The 22,341-nt window shown below is 33.2% G+C and overlaps 3 protein-coding genes across 5 annotated transcripts; 1 reads left to right on the forward strand and 2 right to left on the reverse strand.

Annotated features, from left to right (window-relative positions):
- Positions 1 to 3,837: 3,837 nt before the first annotated feature.
- LOC128195380 (uncharacterized) lies at positions 3,838 to 5,642 on the reverse strand. The gene is made up of 4 exons (XM_052872660.1): positions 5,115 to 5,642; positions 4,808 to 5,031; positions 4,455 to 4,712; positions 3,838 to 4,267 (listed from the first exon to the last, which is right to left on the reverse strand). The coding sequence occupies exons 1-4, from the start codon at positions 5,640 to 5,642 to the stop codon at positions 3,838 to 3,840; spliced, it is 1,440 nt and encodes a 479-aa protein (XP_052728620.1).
- A 6,047-nt stretch (positions 5,643 to 11,689) lies between these two features.
- LOC108329455 (peroxisome biogenesis protein 6) lies at positions 11,690 to 18,550 on the reverse strand. 3 transcript variants are annotated; one of them, XM_017563661.2, is made up of 16 exons: positions 18,206 to 18,548; positions 17,492 to 18,133; positions 17,167 to 17,410; positions 16,844 to 16,979; positions 16,349 to 16,532; positions 15,755 to 15,946; positions 14,830 to 15,114; positions 14,591 to 14,662; positions 13,454 to 13,540; positions 13,225 to 13,347; positions 12,972 to 13,082; positions 12,848 to 12,886; positions 12,637 to 12,758; positions 12,408 to 12,552; positions 12,094 to 12,174; positions 11,690 to 11,965 (listed from the first exon to the last, which is right to left on the reverse strand). In XM_017563661.2, exons 1-16 carry the CDS (start codon positions 18,434 to 18,436, stop codon positions 11,876 to 11,878), a joined length of 2,784 nt encoding a protein of 927 aa, XP_017419150.2. In that variant the 5' UTR covers positions 18,437 to 18,548; the 3' UTR covers positions 11,690 to 11,875. The 3 variants fall into 3 exon arrangements, 2 of the variants coding, with proteins under 2 accessions (XP_017419150.2, XP_017419151.2); XR_008247362.1 differs by lacking the exons at positions 11,690 to 11,965; positions 12,094 to 12,174 and having other exon boundaries at positions 12,412 to 12,552; positions 12,637 to 12,742; positions 18,206 to 18,550; XM_017563662.2 differs by lacking the exons at positions 11,690 to 11,965; positions 12,094 to 12,174; positions 12,408 to 12,552 and having other exon boundaries at positions 12,584 to 12,742; positions 18,206 to 18,550.
- Positions 18,551 to 19,091: 541 nt separating this feature from the next.
- LOC108327787 (60S ribosomal protein L19-1) lies at positions 19,092 to 21,012 on the forward strand. Its single transcript, XM_017561493.2, has 5 exons — positions 19,092 to 19,254; positions 19,622 to 19,744; positions 20,215 to 20,528; positions 20,660 to 20,715; positions 20,804 to 21,012. Exons 1-5 carry the CDS (start codon positions 19,143 to 19,145, stop codon positions 20,826 to 20,828), a joined length of 630 nt encoding a protein of 209 aa, XP_017416982.1. The 5' UTR covers positions 19,092 to 19,142; the 3' UTR covers positions 20,829 to 21,012.
- The last annotated feature ends 1,329 nt before the right edge of the window (positions 21,013 to 22,341 follow it).

A 22,341-nucleotide genomic window follows, 5' to 3' on the forward strand; every position in this document is an offset into this window, starting at 1 on the left:
AACAATATTTTAATCCCACGGTGGGAGAGAGAGAGAAACTAGTTGATAAGGGAAAAAAAAGTGCGATAGAAACCATTTTACCCCTTCACTCCCTCGTTTTTATGTTTCCGCTTCAAACCCTCCAACTCTGTCCCAAAACTATCACTACTAACAAACCCAAACGCTTCGCCCGGCGCGTGCTCCTACTTCCCCTTTTATTTTCATTCCTTTACTTAGAGAAACACATTTTTATTTTAACACAATTACATATTTAAGTTCGAATTCGAAATTACCAAATAAATTAAATTAACTTCACCATTTTGCATAATCATAATTTATTTTAAGAAAAATTGGTGATCTTTGACCCTGGTGGACAGTTCAGACAATGAAAACAACTCCATTATTTTATTGGCAAAGATTCTACATTCTAGCGTCTACTTTTCAAAATTTTACTACCTGTTATATTAATGATCGCATGTGTTTTCTCTTTAAAGGGCATTAATGCGAATTTGACGGCGTAAAAAGAATGAGAGGTTTTACGAATGAGAACATTTGACAGTTATGGAAATGGTGTCTCTAAAAATGATGAACACGCCAAGGGAATAATAGATATCGTGATGGTTTGGTTCGTTGGGGTTCGTTAATTTTGTTAATTTTGGAAATGGTGTGTCTTCAGCAGGTGCATAAACTTGTTCTTACATTTAAGTTTCCATTTTTACGACAGAATCATTCATTTACTGCTGCTTTGGTTTTAATTTTTATTCCCTTCAACACCTATTTACCAGTTTTGACAAGATACCCTTGAAAGTTACTCAAGACCAACCTGCTTTCTTAATTGGAAAGCTGTTTGTCCTCGTTGATGGAGATAACAAAATGGAATGCTATTTTTCTCTTTTTAAGAATTTGAGTTTTATTTGTTAGACGTTATTATTCTGATTCTAAATTCAGTTTTATTTATTACAGTTTTATTCTTAAAAAATATATTAAAAGTTAAAAAGAAGAAGTGGTATTTAAATTGCTTCCCCTTCTAAATTAGGTAAAACTATTATTAAGATGTAGATGAACAACACTAATATTAATATATTGTTAATATTATTATACATGCGATGTGCATATATATCACACGTCAAGCAACATCTAACAGTTTTTAATTCTTATTTTCTGCTAAGAAAAACTAACTGTTTGAGTTTGTCCATCGTTGAAGAAACCTTCACCTTGTAAGTTTAAGGGCAAAGAAATGACATGGACAGAGTATGGTTTAACTGCCCAACTTTTGAAAGAGTTCTTAACGACTTTTGAAAACATAGTCATTGTTCCATAGAGAAAAAATTCCATTGATGTGTTTCTGCTTAAGTTCAATAGTTAATTAGTAACTTGAGTTTTATAACAAAGTTCAATAATTAGAAAATGTTTAGGGTAGTAGTAGGTGGAAGTCACCAGGTCTCTTGTCTTGTTTGAAGTGCATTTTAATGTCAAAGTTAATTCAATGTTTGATAATTAAACATTAAAACAACAGTAAATGCATCTAACTTATCTTTTTACCTCATGCTTTTATTTATAAGTTTCTTTGTTGACTTTTGATTAATGTGGTCTAATTGTAAAATAATATATTTTATTCATAAGTTGATTAGTTTTAAATTGAATTTATTTAGTCTAATTCATGGTCGATCGATCGGTTTGGTGACTGACTGAACTCGTTATCTTGCTTACCGAGTTGGTGATTAGTCATCCAAGCTAGTACATGTCTAATCAACTTGTTTGGTAACACTCTCTTCTTATTGACTTACATTTTGAGTTATGGAATGCAAACTCTTACTTATGAGACATTCCTCAAAGTATATATATGACTAAGTTGTTTGTTTGATATTTCAGCTAAACTTAATAGTTTGCATCTAAGACTGGTATACTGTTGATCGGACTCACTAATTGATTATCTAGACTATTGTTAATCGTTCTTACTATGATTGATTAAATGATCATATAATATAATAAATATAACAAAAATAAAATATTTCAACTAAGTTAAATTGGATTGATTAAACTTACTTAAACCTACTTTAGAGTCTTGTTATCAAAGTGTAACCTATTAATCAAATGTATAAATTAGTCTATATAGATATAATATATGAATGTTAATTTATTTAACTATCTATTTTTTGTATTAATTTTTTTTAGTAAGTTGACGAGTTTATCCTTTACCACATCAATAAATTTGTAACCTAGTGAGTTTACTGGTTGAAAACAATAGACAAAACTAAAACAGATAAATAATTAATTAATCAAACAATAAATTTAACCAAATGGAGGAATAATTCCTTGCGAGATGTTTGACATTTTTTCTTCTTGTCATTAAGTACTGAGAATACTAAAAAAAGTAAAATATTTCTCATTTTTATATTTTTTTTGGTATAATTACAAAATAATTATTTATAAAAATCAGACCTGTGATTTCATCATATCCAACGAAAATATGCACTTTATGATTAAAAGAACAACAATTTATTTTTATTTGTATTTTTTATAAATTTCCATATATTTATTAGGTTTAAACCCTCCCTTGGTCCTCAAGTTTGTATGAAAATCTCATTTGGGTCCTCAAGTTTTTTTTTGTCTCAATTGGGTCATATTTTTTGTAAAAGTGAGCACATTGTACCATAACCGTTAAGTGATGTGAGACGGCGTTAAATTGGTGTGAGCTGGATTTTTCCATTTACGGACGTGGCATTGTGCATTAAAATTGACTGTTTGTTGTGTTTTATCCACGTAGGCTACGAAGCCCTAACATTTAAGGGCATCCCATCTCATCCAAAGTATATTCTCGTGTTGGAGAGGATCGTGTTTCGTCTTGGTGAACCAGAGCTGTTGTCTTACGTCTTGGGCAAGCACTCTTGAGGTGGTGGTAAGGATGTCTCGTTCATCTTCCTCTTGCAAATGTTTGGGTTCGGCCATGCAACGCAGTAGTGGCAGTGTTAGGAGCTTCGATGGAAACCCAAGATGCCTCTGTGGTCACAGTGCAGTGTTTCATATTGCGAGAACCCCTAAAAACAAGGGGAAAAAATTCTGGGGTTGCCCTAACTTCAAGGTCAGTTTGATATAACAATAAATCTATGTCTATTTATTTGGGTTTTGACGAAGGAGTGTGTGTTGGTGTTGAACAGGGTGGGAGTGGAGAATTGGTTGGTTGCAACTTCTTCAAGTGGTGCATTGACGAAGGAAATGAAGCAAAATGGCTGAATGTAGAAGAAAGGACTGATAGTGAAAGAAATGAAGAACTGGGTGTGATGAGCATGGAAGACAGTGTGTTGCAAATGGAAGAAACATATTGTCCAAAGATCAGACTGGGTTGTATAGAGAAAAGTTTAGTTAAGTTAGATAAGTGGTTTAAATTGTTAGTGGGGATGATCTTTGTCATATTTGTTTTGAATGTAATTGTATTAGCAATGTTGGTGAAAGTTGGTTGATGCTGTGTCATCTGTGATCAGACTTGAAACTTGGCTTATATGTAATGTGTGTTTTATTAATGTTGGTGAGTTATTACAGTGATAATGTGTGTCATTTAATTTCTTTTAATTGTATTGTTACTTTAAGTGGAATAATGATAAAGCAAAATCATGACTAAGTGGAGTAATGAGAAACATGATAAAGTAATGAGCAATAAAGTTGATGAGTGATAACAAAATTGGGCAGTAATCACTTTCTGATAACCACAAACATTGTCTTAGATGATAACAGAAGCTGTTCAAAATGATAACAACATTGTCTTACATATCCAAAATACATCATAACAATACATTTGCTACAAAATATAAATTTAGGATCAGTACAGACTGTGTTCAGTACATTAGATCATTTATCACATCATTCATCAGATAAAGGCATAGTTGCTGGAGGTTGGGTGACTTGAGAAGATTGGGCTGTAGGAACCTCTACTGTTGGAGGTCTTTGTGGACAGCCTTTTCTGTTGTGTCCAAGTTCTTTGCAGATGGCACATGTTTTCCTCTGCCCACCCTTTCTTAATTCACTGTTATTCTTCTTCAACTCCCATTCCTCTAGTCTTCGTTTCTTCTTGGGCCTTCCTGACATTGTCCTCTTCTTTGGTGGTAATATATCTGCATAGGGTGTAACATCCCAGACATGTTGTCCATTGATAGGGTTAATTATTGTGTTGTAAGTCTCTTCATAAGTAGACTTCCTAAACCAGTGGCCAATGTATTCTTCTGCATTTATATTCAAAAATTTCATTGCAGTGATGGCATGAGTACACGGAATGCCAGTAATTGCCCATTTTCTACATGTGCAGTCCATGGTGTCAATATTCACAACAAATTGCTGACCAAATTCTGAAAGATGTTTCACTTCAAATAATTTTTCTCTTGACCACCTATATGTAATACACAATTCAAAACACAATTAGATGGATCACTATAAATGGAAAGAAAGTTAACATGAATGGAAACACACATCATAAAAGTTACCTTGGTAACCAATATCTAGTTAACCAGGACTCCTTCTGAAATCTGTTAAAAACCTTGGGGCAGATTGAACCTTGATATGATGTGATCTTTGTCCTGTTGGCAGCCCATCTCTTCATTATGTAAACCCTTATGTCTTCTAACATGCTAATAATAAGCTTAGACCTACTATCAACTAGCACACTATTAAAGCCCTCACACATGTTGTTCACAAGAGTGTCACATTGTGATCTAGAGGTGAATCTAGATCTTGACCAAAACCTGGGATAAGTGAATATAACTAGTCAAGTATGTGTCATGGCAAGCAAATATTGAAATATTTATAAGAGTTAATAATTAGAAGACTTAATGCATACCTAGGTGGGATGGCAAGCAGATATTTAAATGCGTCTAAATTTATGTCTCTAATATTCCTCATTTCAGTCTCCCATTGTTGTGGGTGTGTTGCTGTTGCTGCCCGCCACATCAGACGTTTAAGGTTTTTTTCAGGAAATTTTTTTCTGAAGTTTGAATATAAATGCCTAACACAAAATCTTTGTTCTACACCAGGTAGAAGATCCTGGATTGCTGGCAAAAGACCCTGACATATTCAACATATTGTAATTAACATTTGTTTAATGAAGATATTCAGTTATATGTAAAACATATTGAACATTCACTGACCTTTTGTTGGTCTGAAATAAATGTGCATCCTGCACATACAGCTGCCCCACCAAGGTCCTCAATAAGGTGCTCCAAGAACCAAGTCCAGGAGTCTTTGTTCTCTACCTCAACAATAGCATATGTTATGGGCATCATTTGGTCGTTTCCATCTCTTCCCACTGCTGTTAGTAACTCCCCTCCATACTTGCTTTTCACAAAGCATCCATCCAAGCCAATAATAGGTCTACAACAAATGAAGTTATCCTTGCATGCCTTCAAGCATGCATAAAATCTTTGGAATATGACCTCACCATTACTGTTATCAACTTTAATTTGTACTGTTGTTCCTGGATTTGTTTTCAGCAGCTCATGACCATAATCGTGAAGTCTTCTATATTGATCTTTGAATGATCCTTCAACCTTATCTCTTGCCATTGTTCTTGCCCTAAACGCCATATTTCTTGAAATTCCTACATTCCATTTCCTAGTAACTTTGTCCCTAATGTCCATGACCTTCATTGTAGGATTTTCTCTCACAGTTTTCTCCATCCTTTGACTCAACCACTTTGAAGTCATCAACTTAACATTGAAATCTCTACTACAGTTGTGGTTATCAAACACTTTTCTCAGTTGCCATGCACTGACATCAGTCCTAAAGGAACAATACGCATATCATTTACAATTTCCTCTTCCACCCAAGCACTTGACATAAATCCTTTTCTTGTCATTCTTAATAAATTTTAAACTTCTCCCATTACTTAGTGCATAAGTCCTTATGGCATCTGTGAATTCATTTTTCTCAGCAAAATAGGTTCCTACTTCCCATTTATAATCCACCAAAGTTTTAGGCATACTAAAAGTGGGAAACCTTATCTTAGTCCTCGCATGATTGTCCTCACTATCTGATCCACTAAACAACTCCTCTGATAACCACTCATTGTCAGACAACCCACACATATCATGAATAAATTCATTATCTGTTGACCGTTCAGACTCAAGTAAGGCACTGGAAGCTTGTTCTCCCACATTTCCTTTAGAAGACCCAATGTCACAATGCACGCTGACATCAATTAGAATGCCTTCACTTCTATCTACATCTTCGTCCTCAGACTCTGCCTGATGTGCATCACCCTCACTGTCTTCTACATCATCATCCTCTTCATAATCCTCTAGCTCAAAATCATCTACATCATGTACCTCAGCTTCCTCTACATGATGGATCTCAACATCCTCACCATCACCCTCATAGGCATCACTATGATCCTCACCTTCACCCTCATACCCATCACCTTCACCCTCATGGGCATCACTATGATCCTCACCATCACCCTCACCCATTTTTGTACCACCATCACTATGATCTTGACCATCACCCTCAACCATTTTTTTACCAACATCACTATGATCCTCACCATCACCCTCATACCCATCACCTTCACCCTCATGGGCATCATCCTCACCCTCAACCATTTTTCTTCCTACTGCAGTATGATCCAGACCATCACCATCCTGGGCATCCCCCTCACCCTCCATCATTTCTGTTCCAACTTCAGTATGGACCTCAACATCACCCTCATGGGTATCCCCCTCACCCTCCACCATTTCTGTTCCAAGTTGACCATCACGAACAACCTCAACCTCAACCTCCTCCACTTGTCTTGCAACATCACCTTCATCATCAACTTGACCACCAACCCAATCAATCATTTCTACTATTTCTGGTTCCATCATATTATGAACCACATACAGATGAACTTCATCATTTAACCTAGCAATGTTCAACATGTGCATGACACCCCTATCATCAGTTAATAATTCTAACCTATCTGGGTGCACAGACTGACCTCCTAAACCGTACCATAACTCTTTGATGTCCATATGACCTAATTCTTTGACTGACGCTACTATGCCAAAATAGCTAAACAAGTCTGGATCACAAGACCATTCTGCTCTCTCTCCTTCAAAGCTTAAGTTCCCATTATCATCACTCACAAAATTTCCAGAATGGTGGACCACCACCTTAATACGTTCCTCATCCATATCAACAACTTCCTTTTATAACCTGTACATTATGGGGGTTAACAACTGTTTCGAATATTACAGTGCTACAACTACGGAAACACTCACTCACTAACTAAACACTCACACCGACAAAGACAGGGGGACAGGGAACAAAGTAACATCCCCACTAACGAAACACTCATAGACAGGGGACCACTACAACTGATAAACAATTCAAGAAACAAAATTCGGGACCACAATGTGTAAACTACAATGTAACAATTGAACATGCAAAATGGGGACCACAAAGCATTATAAAAATTCATACAGACCAAGACAAAAACCCAATTGTCGAAGACCACAAATCACACTTATGCACTGAAACAGAAAACCAAAGACGAAACGAAGTATCTTACCTTAGTCGCGTCAACTATTAGCTGGCCTCTTCGTCTTGTTCAAGATTCGAGTTCTTGTTCGTCCTCCGCTTCGTCTCGCAACAACCAAATTAAATCCCCAATTCCAATTTCAAATCCCTAATTCTGATATACCTAATATGAATAAAGGGTACTTATGCCACATCAACACTATTTTTTTAAACAAAACAGTCCACGTAAGAAACCCTAAACACATCACCACATTCTCTGTGCACCAGCTCACACCAATTTAACGCCGTCTCACATCACTTAACGGTTATGGTACAATGTGCTCACTTTTACAAAAAATATGACCCAATTGAGACAGAAAAAAACTTGAGGACCCAAATGAGATTTTCATACAAACTTAAGGACGAATGGAGGGTTTAAACCTATTTATTAATAACATTGCATTTTTAGCCTTATATTTCTGAAAAAAAAATTAATGTTTTATCTACATTTTTTATTTAATACAGTCTCTCTATTTTTAAATAAAATTTAATACAATCTTTTCACTAAATCAACATTGTTTAAAAAATATGAATTGATATATGCTAGTATCGTTTAAAGATTAAAAAAGGAAAAAGACCAGTCATCATCTTTAAACACGTTAATAGTGACTAAACATGTATTTTTTTTTATATAAGTTCAAATATTTTCATTCGTATATTTATTCAATTTTCTCATGTGATTTTATTTTATTTTCCAATCAAATTTTAATTTTTGTAAATTTAATTTTTTTTAAACTTCATTTAAATAATTAACACGTGAGCATGATACGTGTTAGTATATAGTTTTTTATTTTAAAAAAATCGTTCACATCTCACATTAGTATTTTGTTATATAGTAATATGAGTTTCATTATTTCATATTTAATTCAATCTTTATATGGTAAAAAAATAAAATTAAAATTTGTTAAGAATATTAATATAAAATTTATATAAAAATTTAATTTAATCTCAATTTAAATAATACAAAATTATTTAATTTTAATAAAAATTAAAACTGAATTAAATAAAAATAATAAATACATAGAGTCAATCAAATATAAGACCATGACATTTATACTACTACGTTGTTGACTTAATGAACAATTTTTTTTAATTAAAAAAAAAACTAAATAAAAAGAAATCACCTCATTGACAAGTGTACATACCATATTCACATGTAATAACATTAAAAAAAACTAATTAAATTGATAAAAAAAAAATAACAAAAGTTGGAACATGATGGAAAATGATAACCTAAAATGAACATTGAGAAAACTCAAAGGATATTTAAAAAAAAAATCAAAGTATAAAATAAATAAAAATTATTAAATTACTGCTATAAATACAGAAGAAAAAGCTATTAAATCTTTATGAACTTCTAAGTGATTATGTGTATCTTCTTGTATCAATATTTTGTTTTGTAGTTATTTTAATAGATAGTTTATTGAGATTTTGTGTGTGATTATTGTGAAAATCCCAATGTAAAGGGTCAGGTTGAATGGACAATTAACCATGCCACCACTTGGAAGTGTTGCTCAAGTAAAATAATATTATCCAACTTTATTAAACAAAGATTAATCAATTATCATTAGTTGCAAGCCTCATGCAAATCAGTGATAGAAAAATATATTTTTATTGATATAAAATACATTGATTATAATATAAATTTGATACAATTTTGATATCAAAGTAAATTAAACTAAATTTTGAAATATGTGATATAATAAATTTATAAAAGTTAAATACAAATTTTACATCACTATAACAGTGTAGATGAACCAAAGAGGGAAAAATTAGAAGGATAAAAAAAGAAAAAACAGAAAAATAAAGATAGATGAAAAGGAAAAAGGGAAAAGAAAAGTATGTATGTATGTATGACGTGAATGAAGAAGCATTTAATGGTTGATTGATGTCATGGTTTTGACAATTGTTGGACGCATTAAGCTGAAAGTGATGGAAACCGTATCCATCATTCCATTCAATGGCATATGGTGAGAATATGCCATCATCCATCTCATGTTACGCTACAAATTCAGTAAACGGTCATAAATGGATAACCATTACAAAACCCACATATGTCACACGTGCATCTCAGTCCATGCTATAAAATCAATCATTAATTAACTAACACTTTTTTCATACATTAAATTTCACTAATACAATTAACTCTGCAAATTTTATTACAATAGGAAACTAATGCTGATAATTTATTTATTTTGTTTGTTTCTAAATGTCATTTAAAGTTTTATCTTAAAGAAAATAACCACAATATTATTTTATTTTAATAAAATATTATATTTGTTTTTTATTCTAAATCATGTTAAAGTAATTAAATACCAAGTAAAAGGTAAGGGTTTAGGAACATCTTAACAATTGAAAAAATTACTTAAAAATAACACTGTTATATATAACATGTTTGCACATAAAGATAGAGAAATGTTTACATAATTTTTTTATTTAGATTTAAGTACTACTCGTGTTTATATAACAATATTTATATTTATATATAGAGAGAGCTCTCATTGGCAATAATTATCACTATCTCAAACTTTGAAAATAACATTTTAATAAAAACATAATTATTTTAATAATATGACGATTAAATAAGTAATGTAAAAGAAGTTTAATAATTAAAAATTATTGTTTTTTTAAATATCAACATATAAATTTAATTCATGTAGTTCAACAATTAAAATAATTACAAATATTGAAATATTTGTATTTATTGAGGAATATTTGAATTCTCAAAATAATTAGAAATTGAAATAATTTAAAAAGTGAAATAATCGTTTTTTATAAAATTTTATTGTAGAAAATACAATAAAATGACATTTTTATAACAATTAAACAATTAAGAATAATAAATATCTATATTTATTAAATACAAATTAAATAATTAAATTAATTAGAAATATTAAATATTTATATTTTGAAGCAAAATTAAATACTTAAACTAATATAAAATATTAAAATATATATTTTAAAATTTTAGTTCAATCTAAAATATTTATAAAAATGAAAAATATTAAAAAAATAAGAAGATAGATTTAAAGAAAGCATGTTAAAAATAAGTTGCATAAACAACGACCCGGGATGCATAAAATTTTATACATAACAAGAAAACCATGTGGAGAAATTAGTTTGGAGTAGATAGAATAGTTAAACAAAGTTTAATAAATAAAAAGAAAGCTAAGTTATTTCACTTAGAGCTGTCTAAACGGGTAACCCAGGTTAACCCGGTTCGACCCACCACAGGTTGGTCATTTAGTGAGGCAATCCAATCCGACTCACTTATTAGCGAACTGAAAAAATTTGAACATGATCCAATCCATCACTTATTGGCTCACTTAATTATGTTTTTTTAAAATTAAAAAAATTATAATTTTTTAAATTCAAATCTAAACAAATTTCACTCTAATTTTTTTTCAAAATAAAAAAAATATCATACAATTCAAGCATAATCAAAAAACAAGCACAAAAGACGAATAAATAAGTTTTTAATATTGATAATTTTTGTATCACTTATACATTTATAATATTAGAATCTTGATTAGATAAATCTATAATATTTTTTTCTCTTAAAACATCTTTTTTTATCCCCATCTACAATATAATAAAAAAATGATAACTAATAATATTGAAACACAAAATAATAAATAATTAAATTAAATTAGGTGGGTTGGTGAGCTAATCCGGCTCACCACGGATTCAACTCGAGTGAGTCGGATTCTAAATGAGTCATGTTGAAAACTAATCGCATACAAAAATTACATTTTTTTCAAACCCAATCCGACTCAAACCGGGCCGGGTTGACTTACGAGTTACAACCCATTTTGACAACATTAATTCCAATAGATAAAAATAAAAATAGTATATTCCAAAACATTCCTATAAATTATATTGAAGTTATAAAATTTGTGTACATTAAAAATCATAAAAATATTGTTTATCAATTTTTATAATGCTATAACTACATATCAGGAACATTTGTTAATTTCAATTAAAATAAAAAGTAAAATTATGATAAAAAATACATTATAATAGTTATAAGATATTGTATCTTAAGAGAAAGATAAGAAAGATGGGCCCTTAAGAGTTGGGCGCCAGAAGGGTATTGTGGGGTCAGGCAAAGGTGTAGCAAAACAAAAAGAGAAAGTGAGAATGTGAATGATGGAAACCAATAGAAGAAGCATTTTAATAAAATTATATTGTTAAATTAAAACATATATGATGTATCATCATTATTTAAAAAATGATAGAGGAATGAGCTAGGTCTGTGCTTGAAAGTCTAATGGCCAGCTAATATACAGGTAGTAATACTATGTACCCTTCACTGGAACCCTAATAGACAGCAACAGAAACAACATGGTAATCAAATTCATCTAGAGGTGCCTTCAAACTGATCTCTCAGTTGTTCGTACTTCTTAAGCTCAGCTATTGAGAGGGAAGGTGACAGCTCTTCTAAGACCTGAAAATGCCACTCCGCAATAAATAGATACACATAAACAGCAGGGAAAACAATTCATGGATAACTTGGTAACTCTACTAGTTTTATCAGTTTGAACCACCAGATTTTTCAACAGGATAGAAAGTTACCTGGACAAAGTCATCATACTGAACAACAACAGAATCTGCTTCATTGTCTTTGCTGGACGACTCTGGATTTGCACTCAAAACCTAGAAGAAAGCAATGAAATTAAGGACCCTCTTAATCACATAGTAGTTTATGTGTAGTTTTGTATAAGTTTCTGAAATCTTAGTGCTGGCATTTTGCTTGTGACAGTAAATACAGGTTGCAATTTCCTTTATAAATGGATACTCCACTATAATCTCAGAATCCTTAACTGATCTAGTATCAAGCAAATTTCATGCAATGTAACGGCAGGTCCTGTGATCCTGGTCAAACTTACTTTTCTCTTTGCAGCATGGAACCAAGCGTCTGCACACAAGGCATACATGTCTGCACCAGTGAAGTTTGGTGGAGATTTTTTTGCAATGGAGTAAAGTGAGACATCTTCATGCAATTTGAACTTTCGGGTAAGAGCTTTCAGCACCCTAGGAAAGATGGGATCAGAGGTTCACAATAGTATGTATGAGATATTTCACAAGAACATAGAGCAGGAAAAGTAGGCCGATTACCGTTCCCTGTAAGATGCATCAGAGTTAACTCCAACATACAGTAGTTTATCAAATCGACCAGGGCGCAGAAGGGCTGGGTCTATCAAATCTGGTCTATTACTTGCACCTATAATAAACAGATCCTATTAAGAGCCCAGGACAGAGACACACGTTAGAATAGAATAAGATAATAATATTTAGCCAAGAATAAATATTCAAGCAGATAAAAAACCTGTGTTGAATCACTTAAGCCGTCAATCTCTGCAAGCATCTAATAACAAGGGGAATGTATTACATTAGGAAACCCAGGGAAGAAAACTGCAAACATCATGGTCTTGCTCAGAATATGAAATCACCTGAGAAACCACTCTGTCCATAACACCCCCAGAATCTCCAGAAGCACCCCGAGCTGGTGCAAGTGAATCAAGCTCATCAAAGAAGATGACACATGGACGTGCAGATCTTGCCTGTGAACATTTTGAACTTCAATTTATCAAATTCTGTTCAGAGAACCGCCTGGTTGACAGTAAAGAGACACAGTATACTTACTCGGATATAATTCAAATTGAGAAACTATTTTTGATAAACTACCCTGAAATACCACTATACCTTCTGGAAAATGTCTCGAACATTCTTTTCAGACTCTCCAATGTACATGTTGATCAGTTCAGGACCTTTCACACTAAGAAAATTTAAGGAACATTCTGTAGCAACAGCTTTTGCCAATAATGTCTGTTGTTAGATAAAAGAGCAAGGCAGTGGTGTTAAAAATCTTTTGTAAATAAAAAGAAGAGGACCGAGGTAAAGAATTGCCATTTACAATTACATTACCACTTACTTTGCCAGTTCCAGGGGGACCGTACAAAAGAACACCGGATCGCTTGCGTAATCCAGATGCAAATAGATCTTTATGCAAGAGAGGTAACTACAACACGAAATTCGGAATGAATTAGACATTTATCAATAATAGACAATAAACAGTGTTTTCAAAGATATCTCGTTCAGCCACATGTGCATACACGGGTACCTGTGTAACTGACTTACGGGAAGTTTGTAATCCTTAGAGTGCCTACAGTAATTCTCTAAGTGAATCTTTCACATTTGTTTGCTGCTGACCTTAAGTTCTATGGTTGTTCAACAGACTTGTCCAAAATAAAGACAATTCTTTTCTCAAGTTGTTTATGTGTTCTTTCTTCATTGTATGTTTGTATTGTTACTTCTCGAATTCTTAATATCGTGATTACCAACAAGACTTTTCTCAAAAGGAAAAAATAGACTGAAAGTGAAGCCCATATTATTTGCCATTCCATAAAAAGAGTCAGCATTAATGCCGGGAAAAACTCCATGACCTTTTATGTTCGGAAGGGTCTTCCAGTTCAAAGAGCCTATCCAATCGCTGTTTAGGAGAAGGCTTAATAGCTTTCCCAGTTGAGCATGCAAGAGAACTTATCAAATTTTCACTTTTGACTCTACAAAAGCACTTCCTTTTTACTTTTATTCTTATACCTATCTTAAAATTAAAATGTAATTTAACTGAGTCAACTTACGATATATGGCAACCTAATGTATCTTCTAATGTGTTGAGGATAGATAACCAAAAGCTTCTTTTTACACCAAATATATTTTCAAGTTATTGCAACAGTATTGTTTCCGATACAGTGAGCAAGAATGTAAACTTCTCAGAAAACGCGTATTGGACAGTAAAAAATAAGGTGGTAACATGAATACAACTTGTCTCATTAGCTAAAATCAACTTAATGACCTAAATCTTTGGAGAAGCTAGACTAGAGAGCTTAAAAGTAGAGGTGAACAAGTGATTTTAACTTGTACGAGAGGTTTTATTCATTTTACCACCATACTCCTAAAAGTTCTTCTTCATATATTTATGCAAATTAACTCATAAAAGAGGGGGAAATTGTACCTTCAAATAGGGGAAAGTAACAATCAATATAGTTATATCATACAAGAAGCATACCTGAACAGTATCCAGAATTGATTTTTTGACATCTTCAAGCCCACCAACATCTTCCCATTTCACGTTTGGAACCTGCAAAAGAAAATCCACACTTCAAAATTTCTGTGCATTGAGGAACATTTTTTCCCCAGAACACATGTTTTCTTAGATATACATTTGTTGGCATCAGTACAACAGAAAATTGTTTTGCTTAAATGCAGACAAGAAAATCATCATGAAAGCCCAATCACTAAATTTACCTTTGGAGTACCCAATGCTGACGCATTTCTTTTCTTTGATCGCTCCAAAGCATTCAACAAGTCTTCTTTCCCAGGAATCTGATGTGAAACTTTCCCGTGATTGGTGTCCTCTGCCATCTTGGAATTAAATAAACTATCTACATCATCAGACACGTCTTTGTCTACTTTAGCATTATTTCTCGGAAATAAGTTGGCACCGGCATCAGCAATTAAAGCACGAATATCTCTGGGCATGTAACCAGATGTCTGTCCAACTATTTCTTTTACTAAAGCTTCTGAATCAGTCTGCAAAAGGCCACAATGTAATCAGTCAATTCTAACACACCTAGGCAATGATCTAATCAGGGATTCAGGAGCACAAATTATAGCATTTGTTAATAATTTGAACAAATTTGGATGTATAATCTACATTATTATAAAAAGCATGTTCCAACATTTGGTATCTCTGTTTTTTTCACTTTCCTTAATATTTTTGGCTGAGAATTGAGAAGTAAATCAGAATTTCAAATTGATCTCATGGCACCATCTTTCTCCCATTCTCAACTTTAAAGGAAGTTCTTTACTGATATTGTTTTCTTTTACAATTAAGTTTTAAGTCAGTTTTGTTTCGGTGTTCTGAAATTTAGTGAGAGAAATGTCATGACTGGTTTCGTTACTAGTCAATTAATTAACCCAACAAATGACAAAACATAATATCAAGTTCCTATAAGACCTTTTCCATCAAATTCTCAAATCAAACAATGAAACGACAATGTATATTCTCAATATATGCTGTTTAAATTCAAAAGTAACACACATATGTTGTCATTTAACTTTCGAACTTGATGGCATGTAAATAAAGAATTTGATCTAAGTTTTGTTCAAAGAAAAAAGAATTAAAAGTTGACACAAACACAACATGAAGCTCCGTTCCAAAAACCCTTACATTAGAGAAGAGTTCAGAAAAACTTTGCAATGACTGTAATAGCATTTCAGCTCTTTGCTCTTCAGTCAAAGGCCCCATGCTTATTTCGTGGCTAAAACAGCGTCTGATAGTTGATGGAAGACCTTCTGAACTGTCAGCAGCAGCAATCAATAGGACCTGATGTCCACTTGCCTTTTCAGCACTCGTCTCCACCTTCACCAACATGCTGTAAAAGTAAATTTCTTTGAAATTCAAGATTCTAGTAAAAAGTAAAAGACAACTTTGGTTTCTGAGGTTTTTTGTGGCCCTGATTTGGATTTACCCTATGACAGCTAATTGATAATAGATGTAAGAGTGCTGTAATATAAGAACATGTTGGGTATCACTTATTTTTCAGGAAATTATTGCTTTTCTTTGTCACAAGCTCCGTAAGAGAGCTGAAAAAAAGAGTGATCATTTCTCCATTTCTTTTGATGTTAACTTGATTTACTTTTTCATCTGACTGGCAACAGTACAAAACACAGTATATGCCATGTGCAGGAAAATTGATTGACAGAAAAGGTTGAAGTCCAAAGAACAATGATATCAACAGCAGAGTTCAAAGTTAGATCTTACAGATTCAACGTTTGATTTCCCCAGGGAATTACTATCATGTTGTTCACTGACGGGCTCAGTGAATTTCCTAATAACTGCAGCAACTTCAGATGTATTTCCTCTTTGATCATATGGTGAACCCTCAGGCGATTGTGATTCTCGAAATACATCAAAATGACGAAGAAGAAGTATTGCTGGCGAGTACCTGTAATATTATCATCCGGTAAGTCCAGACTAGAAGCTTAGAGAGAAATCATATCCAAAACAGTAAACTTCTCAGTGCCTGACATGATCGGTGAGAAGGTGAGGAGCCAAAGGAAAGCTTTATCTAATAACTGTTAGGTAGGGAGAAAATCCACTACGAAGAAAAAAATCAGGTGAATAAATTAATGGAACCGTCTCTTCCTGTTCCCATAGAAAAGTATGCAATTTCATCATCATCAAAACAAAAATAAGCAGGACCAAAGTTTTTGCCGCAATATATTTTCTTATCATTGCTAGTATTCAAAATATAACCTTCGAGCTGTCTTGAAAGCTTGTGCTAGAGCAACAGATGTTCTATCAGACACCATAAGATCATGACAGTTATATTCCACCACATGCAAGCCAAGTCGACAAGCAACATATCTAACAACAGTCCTTTTCCCACAACCTGCATCATTACGTTATTTAGGAAAAACAACATGCATGGCCGATGCATTCCAAAACTTCCAGTTGACAATTTAAATGAACAAAAATTGAGGATGTCAAAAGATGATCGAAAACACAAAATAATTTGAAGTATCAATGAGAAAAATACTGATTCCTTGCAGAACAAAGCATCGGAACATAAGACATACCTGCCAAACCATACAATAGAACAGACACCCTAAACTTGGAAGAAAGCACTGATGGACAGAAAGTTGGTGTGAGTGTCGAAGCCAAGATGTTCACAGTATCCCCTCGCAAAGGCACCGGTCCTCCAGGTTCACCAATTAACAAATCTGGAGGGAGTGCGGATGGAGAACTCCCTACCAGCACAAGAGCAGTTAAGGTGTTATTGACACGAAAAAACTGTTCATCTGATGGTTCCATACCAACAACCTGAAGACATGAGTTACACTCTAGCAACCAACCTGACATGTTTCTCAAGGTTTAACAAAAGCATGGGAGAGTTCACAGTACCTTGAAACAGATAAGGTTGTCATTTTGATTTAATGATCTTTGGTTACAAGGAACGCAAATGGGGGAATTGCAATTCCAACTTATGTTAATCCCAAAAACATCTCCCTTGGACAAGTACCTGTCGACTTCAAAGTACTTTTGCAATGACAAGTCGATCATGTCTTGCCGCTCTTCTGATTCAAAAGGTGAACTTGATCTAATAGATTCAAGGATGCCACATTCTGGTATCTTCACAAAAGAAACCCTCAGAAGAGAGGCAAACTTTGGAGGCAGAGCAAGTGGTTCCAATTCTACGTCGATGACAGAATCCACAGTTATTTTAGCAGCATCCTCATCACCCCTTTTATCTCGAGGACCGAAATAAGAAGCCAGAGCCTCTTGCCCGTGGTGAAGAATGGATTTTAAGCACGCCACGTGCAAGTTAAGGTTAAAGGCTAAAAGAGGCGATACATAGGCTATTTGATCATCTAACACAGAACCATTAAAAGGGAAATGACAAGAAGGAAAAAGAAGCATTATTCGAGGAGAAGAAGAAGAAGGACTAGAAGACTGTGAGTCTGTGTTAGCCGTGGTGCCTGGTGGATCCAAAGCAACAGCCACTGCAATTTTCTGTGTGTTGGTGCCAACATTCTTGACAAGAACCTGATAAAAATTGCAACTTAATAATCTAGAATCGAAAAAAAAGGGAAATTGAGTTAAAGGGGTTTGAATTACCGGTGAGCCTGAAGTGATGGAGAGGGTTTTGAGAAGAGGGGTGGAGACGGCAAGCAGGGAAGAGTGGTCGACAGAGAGATTTGTGAGGTCGGAGAATCGGAGAATTCCGACAAGAAAACGGAAGAAGGAGGGAGAAGAATCATGGTGGAAGAGATTGGCGGTTGGAACAGTTGAATTGATGACATGTTTGGTGGAACACAGTATCAAAGGCTTTCTTCTTCTTTCCACCATTTTCAATCAAAAACCTTTACTTCTCATTCCTGTCTTTCTTTCTTCTGCTTCCACCAATTGTTTCATTTCAATGTGAAGTGTATGTCTCTGTTTCTGCACTCACTGATATTACACTGAATTAATTTTAACAAACATAACTTTGAATTATTGAAAGATAACAAACATATCTATTTTCACTTATAAAATTACTACTGAAAAAATATCCGCACATGTGTATCCAGTAAAAGTATTACTAAATTATATAATATTTTTAATTCTTAAAACAAAAAGTATTAATAAAAAGGTAATATAAAAATAAATATTTTTTATAATTTTACTATAGATATTTTTTTATTGAATTGCAAGATTGAAAAAAAAATCACGAAGTTATGATTTCGTACTCAATTTAATCCTGTAACTAGATATATTGTGGCCTATAGTTATATCACATTATAAGACTTAAGAACAAATATTGTGTACAAACATAAATAAAATAAAATACATGTAACAAAATTACAGAAACACTAATTTTGTACACACACAAGGTTAGGTTAACAAGCTAAAGTGCTGGGCCCATATGACAGTCCACAAACAACAAATGGTCTGGGTCTGATTAGGCTCAGCCCAATCTTGATATTTGGGCTTTAGACATTGTATTTATACACTGACAACAAAAAATGAAATTAGGGTTTTGTTCTCCCCGTTGCAGCATCAGAGAAGGGGAAACATGGTTTCGCTGAAACTGCAGAAGCGGCTTGCAGCCAGCGTGCTCAAGTGCGGAAGAGGAAAGGTGTGGCTTGACCCCAATGAAGTCAACGACATCTCCATGGCCAATTCTCGTAATTATGCTCACCCTTTCTCTTAATCACCATCATATATCTTCGCCTTGTTTATCAGTATTATTGTCTTTATTTATTATTATTTATTTTTCTTATCTAAGCGTTGAAAATGGAGGACTTATTGTTCGATCCGAAGTTTATTGTTGTTTGCAGTATTATATTTCTCGTAATATTAGATTGTATGCATTTTTCTATATGTAATCGGTATTTGAACTGTTCTTAAGTTAAATAGTGCCTACTATCTGCAGTGTGAAATGGGTTTGGTACGTGTGAGCATTTGCTAAGATTTTTTCAAAATCCTTGAGTTGTTTCATCGTGTAATATGAACACGTATTTTTTACTTAATATGGTAGGTTTCACTTTGCAGGGCAAAACATCAGGAAGTTGGTTAAGGATGGGTTTATCATTAGGAAGCCAACCAAGATTCACTCCCGATCACGTGCTCGTAGGATGAAGGAGGCAAAGAGGAAGGGCCGTCATTCTGGATATGGTAATTATTCCCAGTAACTTGCTTAATGTAAAATAAATTACAAACGAGCAAGAATTAACAGCTACATACAGGAGAATAAAACTAGAAGATAAAATGAATTAACTGATTGTTATTAGTTTGTTTTTTCCGAAAGATGATTTTAATTTATGCATTAACTTGGGAAGTACATTTGTTTACAAGGGTTTATTGAAAAATTTATCTATAGAAAACGAAATTTCAGGCTGTTGGACATGTTTATATAGAACGTATGGTTATGGTCTTCTTGTCACTGGTCATCGCCAACTGCCAGGATTTTTCTAAGTTGGTAATTCAGGGAATTACGAATTTGCTTGTTAGTTTGTGAAGGAAGACAGATTCTTATTTTATTCTAATTATTGTTGGGTGGCATAGGAGTTACTCTTTTGTCCTCTGGAGAGAGGGGTTGGAAGAGTGTCGGTGGCTTCTTATAATGTTTATGTGAATACTATTAGGTAAGCGTAAGGGTACAAGGGAGGCAAGGCTTCCCACAAAGATACTCTGGATGAGAAGGATGCGTGTGCTCAGACGGTTGCTTCGCAAGTACAGGGAGTCAAAGAAAATTGACAAACACATGTACCATGATATGTACATGAAGGTCAAAGGTAATGTTTTCAAAAACAAGAGGGTTTTGATGGAGAGCATTCACAAGTCTAAGGCTGAGAAGGCCAGAGAGAAGACCTTGTCTGATCAGTTTGAGGCTAAGCGTGCAAAGAACAAGGCTAGCAGGGAACGGAAAATTGCACGGAGGGAGGAGCGCTTAGCCCAAGTGAGTTTCAGTGTCTTGGAATATATGTACTTGTGTTTTTTTTATTAAAATCGGCGATTTGCTGCACCATGAGCGTGTTCACTGAAGTTGGAAATGAAGATTTTGACAAATTTTCATTGTTAAATGTTTAGGGTCCCGTTGATAAGGCATCTACAGCACCCAGTGCCCCAGCACCCCAACCTGCCCAGTGAGTCTTACTGTTTTTGCTTATTATGCTATATATGTAGTTTTTGGTTCTTGATGAACTTTGGCTTACTTGTATATCTTTTATGCAGAGCGCCAAAGAAATCCAAGAAGTGAGTATTTTTGATGAATCTTTGACTGTACCCGAAATTTTCTCTGCAAAAATAGTTACGAGGAGTATGTTTCTAAACTTTTTTTTGTAAGTTTTGTTTGTACGAGAACATTTTATCTTGTATACTTTAAACTATATGTTTTGTCAGTTTTTACTGTTTTACGTATTAAGATTCACTAGTTTTTTGAAGTACTTGTGTTATTCTTCTACTCGCGTCATAACTGCTATTTTGTGCTTAAAAAAACTTCAAACCACAGAGAAATTAGGATGTGCTTGAATGTTTTAATCAATTATTTTATATAAAACTAACTACTAAAATAACAATTATATTTACATACAAGTGTTCTGATTTTTTTTATTGTTAATGTTTATTAACAAAGAAGTTTTGCGATGAACTACTACTCCAATTTAAGGTATTACATGTAAAATGACTAATAAAAATATATTTTCTTGAAGGACTTGCCTATAGTATGCAATATAAGTTGCCTCGAAAATATAATATAAATTTCTTGGGTGATATATCCAAGGTTACAAAATTAGTATGAATATTACAATAGGCAACAGAATAGTCATATAACAAAAAGAAAGAATGATATATCCTCAAATAAGGTTCAAATTCTAAGCTTGAGCTTCATGCCTGCAAATAATACAGCACTTGTTACTCACTTTGAAATTATAAATAATAAGTTGATATATACACTTGGACATTATAGTATGTGATTGCTAAGTGTCAACTTTTTCATTTAAAAAATGCTTTTCCATATAGATTTTTAATTGTTTTGTAAAGATAATTTCGTAATAATAATAGATTTTAGGTTTAATAGGTTCGGAGGTCCCTATATTTGCGGGTTCGTTTCAATTGGGTCCTCTAATTTTAGAAGTGATCAATTAGGTCCCTTATTGTGTAAAATTGAATCAATTAAGGCCTCGCCGTTAGTTTCATACTAACACCGTTAAAGGGGTGACACGTGTCAGTTCATGATTTTTTTGAATTTTTGAATTATATTTTTATTATTTTTATTTTTAATTTTTATTTTTATTTTTATTTTTTTAAAAGTAAAATTTTTAAATGCCACGTGTCAAACGGATAGTGTGCCACGTGGCAATGGCAGTGTGACATGGCACTGACAGTGCCACGTGTCATTGTCAGGCCACGTGTCATTGTATTAGTCTCAATTTGGTCCCTGTATTTTTATTATATTGCAATTTGATCCCTATATTTGTATTTTGTCTCAATTTAGTCTTAATTTTAAAAATTAAACAATTTTTTCCCTCCTCAAATTCAAACAAAATTTAAATTGTATATAAATCTTAACAAATATTTTTATGAAAATTGATATTTTTAATAAATATTTTTAACAAGATTAAGATTAAGTTTAATTATATTTATATTTACTTAATCATATAAATGTTAATTATGTTATTTAAATATACCTATAAGGGTTTAATAAAACAGTGACATAACATACTGGTGTGAATTTTCATTAAAAATATACCTATAAGTAAATATAAATATAA

The sequence above is a fragment of the Vigna angularis genome, chromosome 2, assembly GCF_016808095.1.
Source record: "Vigna angularis cultivar LongXiaoDou No.4 chromosome 2, ASM1680809v1, whole genome shotgun sequence".
In the NCBI taxonomy this organism is placed as follows: Eukaryota; Viridiplantae; Streptophyta; class Magnoliopsida; order Fabales; family Fabaceae; genus Vigna; species Vigna angularis.